This window comes from Canis lupus, chromosome 8 (assembly GCF_003254725.2).
Source record: "Canis lupus dingo isolate Sandy chromosome 8, ASM325472v2, whole genome shotgun sequence".
Classification (NCBI taxonomy): domain Eukaryota; kingdom Metazoa; phylum Chordata; class Mammalia; order Carnivora; family Canidae; genus Canis; species Canis lupus.
In genome coordinates this window covers 29011682-29030637 of record NC_064250.1, presented here as the reverse complement: position 1 = coordinate 29030637, position 18956 = coordinate 29011682, and the positions used below count along the sequence as shown (strand labels likewise).

General features: G+C 37.2%; 1 protein-coding gene across 3 annotated transcripts in view; it reads right to left on the bottom strand.

Annotated features, from left to right (window-relative positions):
* The window catches only part of STYX (serine/threonine/tyrosine interacting protein), a 40855-nt gene extending 21924 nt beyond the window's left edge, over window positions 1-18931 (bottom strand). The window contains exons 1-4 of one of the 3 annotated variants that reach the window (XM_025442387.3): window positions 18740-18930; window positions 18543-18615; window positions 4192-4224; window positions 2280-2333 (exon numbers count right to left, since the gene is read on the bottom strand). In XM_025442387.3, the coding sequence (XP_025298172.1) occupies window positions 2280-2333; window positions 4192-4224; window positions 18543-18599 (144 nt within the window). In that variant the 5' untranslated portion in view covers window positions 18600-18615; window positions 18740-18930. Of the gene's footprint in view, window positions 1-2279; window positions 2334-4191; window positions 4225-18542 lie in introns of all 3 variants that reach the window. The other 2 variants (XM_049113177.1, XM_025442386.3) reach the window with 2 other exon arrangements.
* Between the last annotated feature and the right edge of the window lie 25 nt (window positions 18932-18956).

The window sequence follows — 18956 nt, the reverse complement described above, 5'->3', positions numbered from 1 at the left end:
ATGTCCTAGCCTCTACAATTGTGAGAAATAAATGCCTGTTGTTGAAGCCACTGGTCTATGGTATTTTATTATAGCATCCTGAGCTAAGAAAATGAGGTTTTCAAAAGTTTTAAATGTTAATTTTTGCAGCAAATTTTCCTATGTCTGTATTTCCTGAGTGTATCCTGAGTTAGAAGAAAGGAGGTAAGCATTCGGTAGGATTAAGATTTAATCTATGTTCCATATTCACATTTATTAAACCTCCAAAATGTATTCAACTTTTTTTTTCTTAAGATTTTATTTATTCATTCATGAGAGACACAGAGAGAGGCAGAGACATAGGTAGAGGGAGAGACAGGCTTCCTGTGGGGAGCCTGATGCAGGATTCGATCTCAGGACCCCAGAATCACAACCACTGAGCCACCCTGGTGCCCCTCAACATCTATTCTTTTGTTTATATAGATCTGTAATATATAAAGAAGTTTTCATATCTACGTTATTACTGCAAGAAACCATAGAAGATACACATAACTCTGGATAAAAACCTGGTTTAACAAGCACTGAAGGCATGTATATGAGACTATTACTAGTAAAAACAAACCTTTACAAAATGCAACTCAAATGTAATAGCATACAGAATATTTTCTACTTTTCAACGGGTTTTCATTTATATAAAGCAAATTATAATCTTATCTCATACCTACAAATCACAGAAAAATTATACACGAAGAAACAGTTCAAATGTATCTGAATGCAATAAAAGGTAGGCTTAACTAAATGAGTATTAGAAAAGGAGTTTAGGTTTCTTGGTCTCTATTATCATTTGTTGTTACATATTTTTTGGATGATGGTATAAAAAAGGGATATAAACTGTAGTATGGTGATTCAGAATGGGAAATAATCAAATTTTGCCATAGAAACTTTTCCTCAGTCTAATAATTAGAGCATGGTGAAACTGAGGGGGAAGAGGTTTTGAGGCGATCTGTAAACACTTATAATTTAATCTGACAAATACTATAATAAGTATATTTATAAAATGCTGTAGGCATACAAAAAGCAAGTAATCTAAAACTATCTTGAAGGCCAGTATTTTGTGAATACTACATTATTTGGCTTTTGTTTATCTTAAGTAACTCACAGTTAAGTCTGTGAGTTATCTATCTTTTCCTTAGTACTTTTTTTTACCAACACCCTACCCTTTCCATCCTAGCTGTAGGGCATCAAAACTAGGTTTACTCTTACATATGCCAACAGTGACAAAGCCTTCCAGTTTCAAAGAAATGACTCTAAATTTAAAAAACTCCCTATTGGGAAGCCCTGGTGGCGCAGCAATTTGGCGCTGCCTGCAGCCTGGGGTGTGGTCCTGGAGACCCGGGATCGAGTCCCACATCGGGCTCCCTGCTTGGAGCCTGCTTCTCCCTCTGCCTGTGTCTCTGCCTCTCTCTCTCTGTGTCTATGAATAAATAAATAAAGTCTTTAAAAAAAAACTCCCTATTCATCTAAAATTCATAAATACATTAAATTAAATCATTAAAGTTAAAAATTCTAGTTTTGTTTTTGTTTTGATTTTTAAAAAAACCTACTGTAGATAGATATCATACAAAATACTGACTTCTAAATAGAGTATTGGGGAAAGCATGCAATACAGTATTTCACATTATAATTCAAAATGAATTAGTAGCATTGTCATAATTCATAAGACTGAATCTTCTAGGAAGTAACAACATTGCTGCATATAGTAAAATGAGATCTACCCTGTTAACTGTGTAATGAATGAAATCCATTTCAGTTTGACTATACAGGAGACAGATATATATGATATAATACTTTACGACCTGGAGCATAGGTCTCTGAAGTTTGCAAAAACAGAAGATTTTATCAATTAAGATACATGTGCATACACATGTACACACCCCCTCCACACACACACATTTACACTTGATAAGGAAAGATTAAAATGTCAAATATACTTGTTTTAGGATTTAATTCTATTTCATCGTTCAGAAGATACGATTAGCAATGATAGATGTCAAATATTTTAGAGGATAAAAAGTCAATTATTTAGTAAATCTTTCAAATACATGGATTTCACAAGAAAAATAATACATAGAAAAGCTCATTTGTGATTTGTTGTGAAATACCTAACAATGACTGGTCCAGTAAAATGTAAATAGGTTGGTACTCCAGGCTGACATGCAATATTTGTGGATCTTACCTCAAATAAAACGCCTACTACTAAAAAATTTATTTCAAAAAAGCTGGTTAATAGTCTTTTGATGAACCTAACCTAAAGTTCATACCTTGCTTTTCATAGCAGAAGAATATGGTCCTAGAAACAGTCCAGGTAAAATTTCCTAGGAAAAATAAAATAGAGATATTGACCATTAAAAATTTAAATCTATACAAACTATATACCATATGAGTGGATTTGTGGAGTATTTCCATAGTTGTTATAATAATTTTTTTTAGCAAAACAGCTTGTTATTTAAGGAACATTTCCTAGCCACACTGAGCCAATGATTGGGAAAAGAAATGCAGATGTGCTTTATATATCAGGTGAAACATTTAAAGTTTAAATCTGGTTTTGAAAAGTCAGATAATGTGAAATGTGAACTTCCACAGTGCCTTTTTATTTTTTTATTTTTTCCACAGTGCCTTTTTAAAAGCAGTTTGGGTAAAATAAGCATATTGTAAGACTATCCTTTTTTTTTTTTTTTTTTTTTAAAAGACCGAGGGTGTGGGCAGCCCTGGTGGCTCAGCGGTTTAGTGCCGCCTTTAGCCCAGGGCCTGATCCTGGAGTCCCAGGATCGAGTCCCGTGTCAGGCTCCCTGCATGGAGCCTGCTTCTCCCTCTGCCTGTGTCTCTGCCTCTCTCTCTTTCTCTGTGTCTCTCATGAATAAATAAATAAAATATAAAAAAATAAATAAATAAAGACCGAGGGTGTGAGGAAAGGGAGAAAGAGAATTTTAAGCAGGCTCCATGCCCAGCACAGAGACCAAGGCAAGGCTCAATCTCATGATAATGAGATCATGACCTGAGCCAAAACCAAGAATCCAACTCTTATCTGAGCCAAAGAGGTGCCCCTATATGATTGTCTTTTAGACTTATTAATAAAACATCTCTAATTTTATTTATATTCTCTCTCATACAGTCTAGAAATAAAATAGGCATTAAGAAAATCACCCCTTTGGAATTACACAAAACCTTATTTAGCCAAATCAAAAGTAGCTCAAGACACAAGGTTAGAAGTGTTGTTATCTTTAGTTAATAAAAGTATTGCAAAGTTTAAAAAAGACCAATACCAAATATCTGCCTACTGACAGAGCTTCAACAATTTTAAATTGTTTAAATACTTTCCAAATGCTAGATTAAAATTTATTCTATGTGAGTTCAACATAAAAAGATTTCAGTTGGACTATATCATATCCTAGATACTAATACAGTATAATTTTGTAGTTCAGTTCTATGAAAAACTGTAATTATTTGAGTATAGGTCTGATTTCTCCTACCAGCTTCTTGTGGCAGAAATTACACTTTACTCATCTGTGTATTCCCCAAAGCACCAAATAAAATGCCTCACAGATACTAAGCTACTTTTAAAAAGAGAGTTTTCACTAAAGAAATGAAACATTTTCATAAGTCAAGGTATTCCCAGGAACAGGAGACACTGCTTGATTCTGGGGCTAGCAGAGTGTAAATGGTAAGAAATACAAAGAAAAACAATCTGCTACAAGGGTTAACTATCACTTTATCATTCCATATTGGGAGTATTCAACTCAGTCTTCTGGAAACTTCATTATGGAAGTTGACTGGAAATCAGACACAAAGAGGAACAATTACTCAGGAGTGATTTGCCTTATAGTCAATTCTTTTGGACTTTTCTAAACTAGTCAAACAGAGAAAGGAAACTTTTCAAAAGGAATAAAAATACTGTATCAAATTTTTCAGATAAGAAAAAACAAAGTGACTCATTTTACACATACATTTATTACTATGTCCATGATTCTAATCTAAGGAAAAAAGGAAACAATTCATTTCCCATCTTTTTAAGATCCATGATTAACCTTAAACATGCTGATTATTTAAAATACTCAATGATGAACCTACATGAAATCATGAGCCAACAGGGCTCAAATCCTTTGTGAAATAATGTTATTTAATAATGGTACTAGTAATATGGGTTGGCTTAAAAAAACAAAAAGGTTACCTTACCTGCATCTCTCGTCTCATAGGGTAGGTCCATTCCTTGAAGATGGAAAGAAAACATGAGAATAAAAGTAAATGACATATAAAAAATGTTACCCATTTAAAAGTTAAAGATGTGACATATGAATATATGGATATTTAAAGAATACATTGTACTTTAAGAATATTCTATAAATAAATTAAAACTGGCTTCACAAACACCTGAAATTTTAAGTGACAAGAAACAAAGATTAAGGTATTCTTTAGATAATTGTACTTCCATAATTACAATGATGTTATTTCATATAATGGATGGACCCGTTCATTAATTAAAAGAACACAAACTCTAGAAGTTTCTCAAAACTGATCCTCCAAAACAGAAATGTCAAATAGCTATTTTGTGATTCATGTCAACTCTAACCAAGTAGATAGCTAAGTGTGAAGGATTCAAGAAGAGTACTGCGATTAGTGAGAAGTATACCTAATGGATGAAAGAATGTTAAGTGACAGGTATTTGCCATCCCTGATCTAATAAACCTCTAAATGCTTATCAAACAGCCCTTTTCATATCTTACTTGAGCTTAAGATCCTGTCTTTTAGTTTGATTCCCTTTAAAGATACATTTCACAAAAGTATAGAATTCATTCTGTCTTTGGAATGCAGACCAAAACAAACAAGTTGGGAAATAACGCAAAATGCCAACAGCAGAAGACAGAAAACATTTTAAAAGGTGGGAAAGGGGGCACCAGGGTGGCACAACTGGTTAAGCACCTGACTCTTGGTTTCCGTTCACATGATCTTGTGGTTGTAAGATTCTCTGCCCCCCGCCTCCCCTTGCATGCACCTGCCTCCACATTGAGCAGGAGTCTGCTTGTGATTTTCTCTCCCTTTGCCCTTCCCTCTTGTGTTCTGGCTCTCCAAAATGAATGAATGTTAAAAAAAAAAAAAAAAAAAAAAAAGGGAAGAAGTTGGGAAAAGAGGGGCACCTGGGTGGTTCAGTCGGTTAAGCACCTGACTTTTGATTTCAGCTCAGGTCATGGTCTCAGGATCATCTGGATCAAGCCCTGTGTCAGACCCCTCATATGGAGGGAGTTAGCTGGAGATTCTCTCCCTCTCCTTTTGCCCCTCCATCCCCAAAATAAATAATTCTTTAAAAAAATAGAAAAATCAGGAAAAGAAAAAAGCAGTTACAGTGAATTGATACGAAGAATCAAACATGGTGCAAATAGTCCTCATTTATAAATGGACTACATTCCAAAAGTTTCTAACTTAGTTGCTTAAAACTCAGAATTATAAAGAGAAATGAGTTTTCTAAAGTTAAAACTTGAAAAGCGGGATCCCTGGGTGGCGCAGCAGTTTGGCGCCTGCCTTTGGCCCAGGGCACGATCCTGGAGACCCAGGATCGAATCCCACGTCGGGCTCCCGGTGCATGGAGCCTGCTTCTCCCTCTGCCTGTGTCTCTGCCTCTCTCTCTCTCTCTCTCTCTCTCTCCGTGTGACTATCATAAAAAAAAAAACAAAAAAAACAAAAACTTGAAAAGCTTTTTAAAAAAATCTTTTATTTTCAGATGAAAGGGATTAAGGGGTACAAACTTTCAGTTATAAAATAAGTGACAAGGATTAAAAGTACAGCATCATCAGGAATATAGACAATAATTTGGAATAACTTTGTATGATGACAGAACTTACCTACACTTAATGGAGAGCGCTGAGCTGTGTATAGAACTGTCCAATTAGTATGTAATGTATCTGAAACTAATGTAACATTGTATGTCAATTAGAAATACCCTACCCAGCAATTACACTACTAGGTATTTATCCAAAGGATACAAAAACAGAGATGCATGCATGGGCACATGCATCCCAATGTTTATAACGGAAATGTCCACAATAGTCAAAATATGGAAATAGTCCAGATGTCCACTGACAGATGAATGGATAATGATGTGGTATGTATACACAATGGAGTATCATTCAGGCATCAAAAAGAATGAAATCTTTTTGGATCATTTGCAATGATGTGGATGGAACTAGAGAGTATTCTGCTAAACTAAGTCAGAGAAGACAAATATCAAATGGTTTTCACTCATATGTGAAATTTAAGAAACAAAATAGATGAACATAGGGGAAGGGAAGGAAAAATAAAGTAATGGAGAGGGAGGCAAACCATAAGAGACTCTTAACTACAAGGAATAAACTGAGGGTTGCTGGGGGAATTGGGTAATCAGGTAATGGGCATTAAGCAGGGCACTTGATGTAATCAGCACTGGGTACTATATGCAACTGATGAATCACTAAATTCTACTTCTGAAACTAATAATACATTATAGGTTAACTAAATTTATTTTTTTAACCCAAAATGTTATTTTAAATGCTCTGTGATTGAAACAATTTGCAGAAAATATGTGCCGTGCTAAGCTAATATCCAGTGAATGCTTCTTGCAATTTCTACAACTCTACATAGTGACCTGCTTAGAAGTACATTTGTGTATTTGCTCTCCAGTCTAAATTCTATTTTTTTTTAAAGATTTTATTTATTTATTATGAGAGACACAGAGAGAGAGAGAGACACACAGGCAGAGGGAGAAGCAGGCTCCATGCAGGGAGCACAAAGTGGAACTCAATTCTGGGACTCCTGGATCACGCCCTGGGCCAAAGGCAGCCACTCAACCACTGAGCCACCCAGGTGCTCCTAAACTTAATTTAAATAAAAAATAAAACAAACAAACAAACAAGGGGTGCCAGGGAAGCTCAGTCAGTTAAGTGTCAGACTCTTGATTTCTGCTCTGGTCACGATCTCAGGGTCATGAGACAGAGCCCCAAATCGGGCTCTGCACTTGGCGGAGTCTGCTTCTATCTCCCTTCGTCCCTCCCCTTGTATCCTCTTACTCAAATAAATAAATCTATATATAAAAAAACAAATATCTCCCTCTACTTTGCTCCCCCTCCTCTCAAAAAAAAAAAAAAAAAACCTACTTTCACTTTTAAATAATTTTAGAATTACAGAAAAGTTAAATATAGTGCTAGGAAATTTCCTTTACTCTTCACCTAGATTTTCCAAGTCAAAAAATATTTCTAACACATAAGGTAGAAATGTTAAAGCCAGGAAAGAATTTGTCTGTTTTGCAGAACAAGAAGCTATGGCTAGGTGTTCCATCAAATACCCTCCTCCATGAGCCAGTTTGGAGCTGAGGACCTGCATAGAAGCCCTCTGAGTTGCCCTAAGGTTACCTTTAGTTCATTATAAAATTAAGATCTCCCATGGGCAAGGTTTTACAACCATTTTTTGAACATACAATGTATACACTAGCATGTTCACATACTAAGATGAGCAGCTGAAACCAAGTGCCTAGGTAATAAAATGTGTAAATTCCTTAATGTATCAAGCTCCCCTGGCCTTATTCCCTAGCACACTGAATAAAAGTTTCATCCATGTACCCCAAGGGGGAAACAGTACTTTGAGAACCATTTCCCTGTCTCCTTGTGACAAATTAATAAAAATCTCTTCGCTTTCTTTTCCTTTCTTCTTAAGAGAGCAAGCAAGCAGAGGGAGAGGAGAGAGTATCTTTTTTTTTGTTTTTTTTTTTTTTGTTTTTTTTTTTTAGGAGAGAGTATCTTAAACAGGTTCCACAACCCTGAGATTACAACCTAAGCCAAAATCAAGTCAAACACTTAACCAACTGAGCCACCCAGGTGCCCCAAAATTCTGTTTTCAATACTTCCTTGGGCTGTGTTCAGTTTAATGCACCTCAAGTAGCAAACCTCTTGAGTTTGGCTACAGAAAAGAGACAGCAATTTTTTTTAATGAACAGAAAGTATTTTTTTGTCTTTAATGTTGAAAATGGATCTTGGCAATATGGTATTAGTAGACTATAAACTCTGAGAAGTCATATCCTGAGAGGATCTGATTTCTCATGGCCTTATATTTTTTCTGTTCTTTTAAAACGGGATATCAAAGAACACACAATGAAGTGTTTAAACACCCAAATCTGAATGTAAAGCTCAATGAATTTTCACAGGCAATACATCCATGTAATTACTACCCACGTCAAGATTTTCGTCATCCCAGAAAGTTCCCTCCTTCTCTTCTCAGGCAATATCCTCTTTACAGAAGTGAGCGCTAACTTCTATCACTATAGTTTTGCCTGTTCTTGAACTTAATATTAATGGAATCGCATCACTACTATTTTATGTCTGGTTTCTTTCACTCAACCTAATGTCTATGAAATTCATACATGCTGTCCGGTCCTTTTTATTGCTGTACAATATACTACTGTATGAATATTCCACAATTTACTCACTGTCCTGTTGCAGGAGATTTAAGTAGCTTCCAAGTTTGGGCAAATATGAATAAAAATGCTGTGAAAATTATCTTCTATGTCCTTTGATGCACTTACACATTTATTTCTCTTGGCTATAAAAGCAGCAATGGAGGGGTGCATGTCTGGCTCAGTTGGAAGAGGATGCAACTCTTGATCTCAGGGTTAGGAGTTTGAGCTCCACATTGGATATAGAGATTACTTAAAAAAATAAAATCTTTAAAAAAAGTAGCAATGGAATTAGAATTACTAAGTCACAGGGTAGGCCTATATTTGTTTGTTTTTTTAAAGATTTCATTTATTTATTCATGAGACAGAGAGAGAGGCAGAGACACAGGCAGAGGAAGAAGTAGGCTCCCTGTAGGGAGCCCAATGTGGGACTCAATCCCAGGACCCTGGGGTTACAACCTCAGCCAAAGGCAGGTGCTCAACCACTGAGCCACCCGGGTGCCCCACTATATTTGGTTTTATTAGATACTGCCAAAAGTTTTCCAAAACCAATTTACACTTCCACTAGCAATGTATGGGAGTTGCAGCTGTTCCACATCCTCATCATGGCCTTATTTTATATCCTGTACATGTGAGACATAAGACAAAGCCTGGGACCTGATCAAAGATGAAAGAGAAAAGAAGAAAAAGAAAAAGAAAAAGAAACAGAAAAAGAAAAAGAAAAAGATCCACACTAGAAAGCTGAGATTCCAATAGGCAACAGTCTCAGTGAATGATAAACTGGGGAGATAGGCGAGGGAAGGAAACTCACCTCATCCCCATAGAAATGAATACTCCTGCCTTTCTTAGCTTTGAAACTGAGTAGAATGTGGTAGTAGTGGTGGAATGGGATCTTCCTAACCACAATCTGGCCTTCACTCAACTTTGGCATTACAATTCAATGATTTTTGTGAGGCCAAGTGAAAATTCAATGTCAAATGATCCTGGGTAGATAGTGTCCATGGATTCTTGGGAGAAGCAAATGCACCTTCTGCAGAGAAGCATATCCTAATCTAGACCAGAAATAATTCACAGAGATGAGTTTCAATGAGCTCACAAATAAATGCGAATTTTTAAAGAAAGAGGAGGAAATGGACCACCATAAAAACCAGATACAACTGAATCACATTCACAAAGGCTGCAGGTATTAGGACAATGAAAAATAATACATTTAATATAAAAAGAAATGAGAACAAAAAAAAAAAAAAAAGAAAAAGAAATGAGAGCACCAAAAGTATGACCAAGGTTTAAGAAATTTTTTTTAAGAGAACTGAAAGGAATATGTAGAAATGAAAAAATACAATTGAAATTAAAAATCAGTGGATAGGCTAAAGGGAAAAAAGGATGTAGATAAAGAGAAATTTTATGAACTGGAAAATAGAATTGAAGAAATTACCTAAATTCAGAGTTGGAAAATAGAATCAGTTAATAGACATATAAAATAGAATTTAAAAGTCTAACATCCATGAAGTCTAAGTTCCAAAAGGAGAAGAAAGAAAATAAAGGAGAGATAATGTTACACAAGATAGTAATAAAAGTTTTCCAAAACTGGTTAAAGACAGCACATCTCTGAAATAAGCAGCCCAGTGAATAAATCCCAAGCTAGAAAAGGGGAAAGAAATACACAGGTAAATAGTATACCAAACATGAACAGAATTTCTTTTTGTAGACTAAAAGCAAACAGGAATGGAATAGAGTCCAAAAGACCTTCACATATGCAGCTAATTAATTTTCCTAAAAAGACAACAAGGCAATTCAATGGAAAGTCTTTCAATGACTGGTGCTGGAACAATAGATAAATGTTTGGAAAATAAAATCAATTCTGATCTTGACTCCTCCTCACACACAAACATCTTAACCTGTCTTCACTGCTGCATTCTACTTCCAACACTCGGTGACAGTGCCTGGCACATAATAGGCACTTAATACATACTTGATGAATGTATGTATAAACACAACTGCAAAAATGATAAAACTTCTAAAAGAAAACAAAATATCTTTACAACCTTGGAAAAAAGCAAAGATATCTTAAAGAGGGCACAAAAGACTTAAAAAAAATTTTTTTTTTAAATTTATTTCAGAGAGGGGATCCCTGGGTGGCTCAGCGGTTTGGCGCCTGCCTTTGGCCCGGGGCATGGTTCTGGAGTTCCGGGATCAAGTTCCCCGCACCCGTGCTGGGCTTCTGGCGTGGAGCCTTCTTCTCCCTCTGCCTGTGTCTCTGCCCCCCCCATCATGAATAAATAAATAAATAAATCTTTAAAAAAAATTATTTAAGAGAGAGCACGTGAACACATGAGCAGGGGGAAGAGCAGAAGGAATGAGACAGAATCCTCAAGCAGACTCCTTGCTGAGCAAGTAACCCCACACAGGGCTCTATGCCAGGACCCCAAGATCATGACAGTGATCATACAATGAAATAGTACTCAGCAATAAAAAAGAATCTGCTACTACTTACAAGCACAATATAGGTGAGTTTCACAGATATTATGTTAAATGAAAAAAAGCCATAAATAGGGGCACCTGGGTGGCTTACTCAGTTAAGCATCCAACTCTTGGTTTTGGCTCAGGTTGTAGTCTCACATGTGGTGAGACGGAGCCCCAAGTTGGGCTCTATGCTCAATGGGGAGTCTGCTTGAAGATTCTCTCCCTCTGCCCCTCCCCCATCCATACACATGCTCTAAAATAAATGATCTTTTATTTTCTAAAGATTTTATTTATTTATTCATGACAGACACAGAGAGAGAGGCAGAGACACAGGCAGAGGGAGAAGCAGGCTCCATGCAGGGAGCCTGACCTGGGACTTGATCCTGGGATCACATCCTGGGCTGAAGGTGGCGTTAAACTGCTGGGCCACCAGGGCTGCCCTAAAATAAATAATCTTTTAAAAACAGTCATAAACAATAGGGCCCCTTTTACACGATTCCTTTTATATGAAGTACAAGAAGATAAAACTAAACTATGGTTATAAAAATCATTATTCATTGCCTATCTGGAATAGGATAGGGGTTGCCTGGAAATGTATGTGATATAACTTTTTACATTGATGTTCTATATCTTGATAAGAGTAATACACTGGTCTATATATTTATCAAAATTTGGGGCACCTGGGTGGCTCAGTCAGTTGAATGTGTGCCTTCGGCTTCAGTTGTGATATGAGGGTCCCAGGATCAAGCCCCACATCAGGCTCCCTATTCAGGAGGGAGTCTGTTTCCCTCTCCCCCTCTGCCCCTCCCCACTGCTGTGTGCATGCTCGCTCTCCCTCTCTCTCTCAAATAAATAAAATCTTAAAAAAAAAAAACCTCACTGAATTGCACATTTAATATCTATGCATTATACTCTGTAAATTTTACTCCTCCTTAAAAAAAAGGGAACATGTGGGGACACCTGAGTGGCTCAGGGGTTGAGTGCCTGCCTTCAGCCCTGGGCGGATCCTGGAGTCCCAGGGTCGAGTCCCACATCAGGCTCCCTGCATGGAGACTGCTTCTCTCTCTGCCTATGTCTCTGCCTCTCTCTCTCTCTCTGATTCTCATGAATAAATAAATAAAATCTTTTTTTTTTTTTTAAAAAGGGGGAAACATGCAAATAAGAACAAGAGATTAAATAGACTCCCCTTGACTTCTCAACTGAAAGAATAAAAGCCAGAAGACTGAAGAATACATAGAAAGTGGTGAAATAATCATGAATCTAGAATATATGCTCAGAAAATCATCTTTGAGAACAGAGTGAAGTAAAAGATTAATCCCATACAAACAAAAACAGAGTTTACTACCAGTAGACTCTTACTAAAGGAATTTCCAAAAGATGTTTTTGAAAAGGTAGTGCCTGGGTGGTGCAGTTGGTTGGCTAAACATCCCCAAATCTTTAATTTCAACTCAGGACATGATGTCAGGATGGTGAGATCAAGCCCTACCTCAGGATCCATGCTGGATATGGAGCTCTGGCTTAGGATCTTCCCTTTCTCTCTGCTCACCCCCCCAAAGAAAAGGTATTTTCTCTCTTATATTTCTACTTTAGCCACTGAGAGCCTAAGTAACTTTGAGTCTAAGCAGCTGACTTCAGAAACATTGACACTATATAGCCACTCAATGTAAGAAGGAACTATATGGCAGACATAATTGTATTTAAACAAATTCTGACTGCATAAAATAATTAACTTATAGAAATAAAGTATATATATACATATATAAAAAAAGAAATAATGTATTTAATTTCCAAGGAATAAATGTAATCAATTTGTACAAAATGAATGTTTATGTATCTCTTATTTAATGATATGTTATAACCTTTTTATACTAAAAAGTTTTTAAAGAACTTAAGCCAAAGACTCTTGTCATTTTCATCACTGTATCCCTAACACTGAGCAGAGCCTGTCACAGAATAAGCACATGATAGATATACATTGTGGAGATGTATGATGCTAGATTTTTTCCTTTCCTTTTTCCTTTCCTTTCCTTCCTTCTTTCTTCCTATTCTTAATTCTTAGTCTAACCGTCTTATCTTCCCAAAGAAACTTACCAGTTGCGAGAGTAAAAAAGAATAGCAATTGAAGAAATGTGTACTTTTGAGTTACCTAAAATGAAATTTCTAAACTGTGCATGAAAAAAAAAAGAGGATGTATATAGTGAAATGGTGTACATATATTCCAGGGAATATCTGGCAATATCTATGCCAGAAGGCAAAGACACAGGATAAATGTGCTTCCTTCTGGATTACCAATTTTATCAAAAGATTTTTTTTTTTTTTTGAGAAAAACGGTTTTCACTGACCACTAATTTAAAACATTTTTATATTAAAATAAACATGACCAGGGCTGCCCGGGTGGCTCAGCGGTTTAGGGCCTGATCCTGGGGACCCGGGATCAAATCCCACGTTGGGCTCCCCGCGTGGAGCCTGCTTCTCCCTTTGCCTGTGTCTCTGCCTCTCTCTGTGTGTCTCATGAATAAATAAAATCTTAAAAAAAAAAAAAGTTTGTTTTAAAAATAAATAAATAAAATTAAATAAACATGACCACATGGGATAGAATGCAAAATTTACCTAAGTTTTCAGTGAAATAAGAGGTTTCAAAGGAATTTTGAACTTCCAAATGATTGTATACAATAGAACGTATATGCTGTATTTATACAAGGAAGATATTATAGGAGTAAAAAGCAAGTTGTTTAGCAGGAGAGAATGAAAAATTATTCCTATTCACCGGACAGTAAACCATACAGCCTGTTTCTGTAAGCATCAAATTTGCCATAATAGGCATGAAACCTTTGAAATCTAAAAGCTTTCTGTCACAGAAGATTTCATTAAACTATTCCTAGTGCTAGAATTCGATTTTGACCTCCAGAGTCTACCCTCTTTGTTTACCTAGCCCTGATAACTACCCTACAAAACAAATCTTAATCCTGTCTTCTCTACCAATTCTGCTAATACCTTTAGCATACTAAATCAAGATTTTAAGTCATTCATGCTCACACTCTTGCTCTACTAGATGTCCATCTGTCTGAACATCTCTACCAACCAAGTCTTGCCTGTATCACACTCAATCTTAATCTCAGCCTGCCCACGTTGCTGCTAAAATCCATCAGTTTAGAGATAGTAGTGGTAATGGGGCAGATTCCCAATGATCTACTGTGAGTTACTACTGTACTTAATTAGTAGAATCAGTTCCCCAAACTTAAATGATTAGCAACCAGTCCAACTATATTTTTTCAAACCAAAGCAAAGCAGCTAAAACAAAATACCCCTAATTGTGAAACACACTATGGTTCTGATGAAAATAAATTCAGTAATGAAAAATTCTTCAATCATCAATCCTCAATTGATGATTGAAGAAGGTAGGACTTTCAGGTTTTCTCCTTCCTTCTCAAACAAATGCAGTTATGTGAGCTATAAAATTGCACTTAGGGGATAGAAAGATGTTATAAAAATGTCCAAAGATCAGTAAATAAGTAAATAAACACAGCAAAGGATATAGGCTGTAACCATTAAACAAAATAAAAACTTAATCCTTATTATCAGATGGATCAGGCTGGATGAAACCTAACAACCTTTAGAAATACCAAAATAGATTATGAATTTTAGCTGATGGGAGGAGCGTTCAGAGAAAAAAAATCATCAAAATACTATACTAGAGCTGGGACATTCACAAAACAGAAAAAATAGTATTGCAGTTTCTCTCCTCCAAAAATGGTAGCCCTCTTCATAATAAGCCTTTTCCTTTAATTCTCATTCTTATTTCAAGTTTCGCTTCAACCAAAGGCAAAAGGAGTTTTTCACTCTAAAACCAAAAGGCAGAAGGGCATTCAAGTAAGATGCTTTGAAGTTAGTTACTCATAAACCTGGCTGCCATCAGAATTATCTGACTCCTTATCAGACCAGTTAAATCAGAATAGGGGATGGTGGAGTCTAGGAATGGTTATTTTTTAAAAAGCCCCCTGGGTGATTCTACTCTACAGTCAGATTTAAAAAGCATCATTCTAAATTTAAAGGCCCTCAATCAGAAATATTAAGCAATTCCTATTTTTTATTCTGTACTATGGGCATCAAAAGAGAAAAAAAGTAACATTTCAGTTGCCAAATTGCAACTGAAATAAATTATATTACATTTTCTATCTGAAAACATTAATTTCTAATTATAAAACCAATAACCCTAACTATGCAACTAATTTATTTAAAAATTGATAACGTAAGCTGTTCTTTTCTTCATACCTATAAAGAAACTACTGTAATCTTGTCACAAGATTCTATTATCAACACCAATCAAGATTCTTTCATTAATTCAACAAACATTTGTTAAGCTTATGATATATAACTGGACACTGTGTTAAGTGCAAGAAAGAGTGGGCAATAAGACAGGAACATATTGGTGAATAAACTACCTTGTGAAATATTCATGGAAATATCATGGCAAATAAGCGACCAAAACTACAAGTAGAATATCTGTTAAAAGGTAGGTATAAAAGTACCAAGTGCTACAGAGACTTATAAACCTAGAGGATTAAACTATTCTGGGGAGTGGAAGGGTACAAAAGGGGAACAGAAGGAATTGGCAAAATCAGGGAACACCTTTCTCAAGAAAGGATACCTAAAGTGAGATCTAACCCAAGACCAAACAGTTAATTAGGTGAGGGCAAGGGTAGTGTTGGTGGCCACAGCAGGGGAAAATAGCAAATGCAAAAGTACTGGGGAGGGGTGTGTATAGCAGGAACCAAAACATTCCAGGAACTGAGAGAAAATGAACATGGCTAGGGCAAACACAGAAGGGAGCAAGGGAAAGAGTAGTTCATAATGAGGTTACAAAGGCAGACAGATGCCAGATTTCACACAACCTTGCAAATAAGGTTAAGGGTTTGAACTTCATCCTGCAAACAATGGGAAATCACAGCAAAGTTTTAAACAGAGGAGTGACAATCTTCTTGCAAACTGATCTGAACACAGCTAAATTTTGGCTAGTACTGTCCTGAAAGAATGCCTTGACTGGTATTTCAGAAAACAAGGAACTGATATTCTTATACAGGTGATCGGATCATCAAACTGTCATAGATTGATCACATCATTAAGAGAATGCATTAAAAATTTCTCTACTTCAATTCCATTTTTACTAAAACAAGATTTGGATTGTAATTTAGGTTTCCATGAAATGCTTCCTGGGTGGAAGAACACTATTAATTGGCTGGTCACCATAACTATGTAAGACCATTTGACACTTTATATATCTCATGGGAAATTAGAAAATTAAAAAAAAAAAAAAAAAAAAAAAGAAATTAGAAAATTAACATTGTTTTATTAGTTTATCAGGAGTAACTATATGCCCTGTTTAATGATTATTTATAGTTTTGTCTGCCAGAAAGCACCCTCCATCTAAAGCATCCTCCATCTTCTGTGGGAATGCTCCTATGGGTATTGGTAGGACTATCCATGATAAACTTCACACCCTCCCCGGCAACCTTGGCCACAGAAGTGAGTATATGACCCAGACTGGGCTCCTCATTGTATTCACAACTTTATGGCATAGGGTCTGATCCAAAAGATGGACACATGACCTAAGTTAAGCCAATCCTCTAGATTTTAAATACTGAAGCTTAGAGAGATATTATTCCTCAATGTAATAAGCTCTGTAAGGATGTGACCTTGAAGCAGCTGGCAGTCAAACTCCTTATCTGTGGAGAAGCCAGAGTAAAAGCAGAAACGCTGAGAGAAAGTATAGACAAGCACTGATGAGGCAGAGGCAGTTCTCATAAATTGAGACTGTCTAGTCAAGTCCCTGAGACCAGCTGCATCCCTACCTTTCTGGGTTTAATTCTTCTCTTTTTGCTTAAGCTAGTCTGAGTTGGTTTTTTGTCAGTTGCAACCAAAAGAAAACAAACATACAATGCTATGAAAAAAACAATAAATTGGCTTTCAGTAAACAATACTTGTGTCGTTATCTACTAGGCTTTAAGCATTACATCTGTCCTTGCACAGGAAAGAAAGCTATGTTCCCAGTAAGATTTTATAATTTTTATAGGAATAAGACACATACACAATAAAAGATTAAATGCAAGTCTGTAAATATTTTAAACTAGAATTTTAAAGATCAGAGCAGGAAAGAATGGAGGTATATTAAAAACAATGAATTAGGGGGATCCCTGGGTGGCTCAGTGGCTGAACCTCTGCCTTCAGCTCAGGGCAGCGTGATCCTGGGGTTCTAGGATGGAGTCCCACATCCCGCTCCCTAGTGGGAGCCTGCTTCTCCCTCTGCCTGTGTCTCTGCCTTCTCTATGTGTCTCTCATGAATGAATAAATAAAATCTTTAAACAAAAAAACAAACCCACAATGAATTAGGAATCAAGAGACCAAGGTCCTCAACTGTGTCTTACACTACTGTTACCTTGGCATATCACTTATTCTCAATAAGCTACAATTTCTTCACCTGAAAAAAGAGAATGTTCTATATTATTCCTTAAGGTTGCTTCCAGACTGAAATCACTAAATCACTTTAAGGACAAAAAGCATATTCCTCATTCACATTATTCCATATTAAACAAAGAAAAGTGTAAATTTATTTTTTAAACTAACCTAAATTCAATTTTTTTCCTATTTGTCTACCCTTAAAATATGAAATTCTCAAAAAATACTACCACGAGCAGAGGATCCCTCCAAATAAAAAATGAGAACCCCAAAAGAAGATACTCAAAAGAATATTTGGTGTAAACTGAATGGTTTCTTAAAAATATAGCTTTCCAATTATTTTTAAGATATTTAGAACTAGAAATTTAATTTTTCTCAATCCTACTAGAGGATAATTGAGTATCCTTGTCTTTTGTTTTTTCCGAGTATCCCTGAATTTAGTCTTTAGAAATATTTTAGTAGTGTGCAACACCATAAAGTGTTTTAAACTAGCAATAGATGGGGGAAAAACTCAATACAAACGTTAGACAAGGAAGAAGATGGAGTAAACAAAATCTGGAGTTAGAAATCAAGAGAAAGGTTATAAAGAATTTCATTCTATCAACTCCCTTCCAAAGGGCAAGTTTCATGATTTAAGTTTTTAGATTTAAATGTGCTAGCTTCATGACATTTTATTCTGCGGGTCACAGTTTTGCCTCAAAAAAAACAAAAAAAAAAACCAAACAACTACCTTGGAAAACTTTTTGAAGGCACACTTCGAAAGTTGAGGCCCCAGATCTACTTCACGTGTGGGGGCCATGTGTCCCACAAGCAAATCGATGACACCAAATCTCTCTCAAATTGAGATTTAAAACATTACCTTCGTATTTCCTTAGCAATAAAAAGGGGAACCTTACTCAGAGTAAGTCCTCGAAGCCGGGCCTGGGGGTTGGGGCGGGGGGATACCTACTTTTCTCCTCCCCTTTTTATTAAGTAGATGAGACCCGGCAGCCCCTCCACCAGGGGGGAAAAGATACTCAGTGAATGAGGGTCCAGGTACACCGTCCCGGAGCTCCACCCGAGGTCCCAAGACGGCCTCAAGAGGCAACAGGGCTCCGGTGGAGCTGGAGACTTCGACGTTTGGGGCCTGGGGTCGCCCCGCGGTCAAGGAGCCACACAGTGAGGCCTGTGCGTGGCAGTCACGGGACAAACTCACCTCGGCGTCTTCTTTGCATTGCGGGAGTGAAGGAAACTCCAGCTTCACGTCCTCCATGGTCCCGGCCCTGGGGCTTGTGGGTGGGGTGGGAGTGGGAGTGGGAGTTATCCGGCCCGCCCGACCCTCGGGCTGCCAGCGGCAGAGAAAGGAAGGAGGGCGGGTGGACCGGAGGGCTGACGGGCGGGCAGCGGGCTTACAACTAACACGCGCAGACTAAAAGGTCCCAGCGACTCCGGCGGCGACGGCGGCGACAGCGGGGAAGAGGAGGGTTGGGCGGCTCATACCCGGCCGCCATGCTGCTGCCGTCTCCCTCCCCCTGAGTCTCCGCGCCCCTCAGGCCGCACGGGCTCGGGCACAAGCAAGAGCCCTACAACCGTCTCCCCTGCTTCCCCCCGCCCTCCCCGCGCTGCCCCA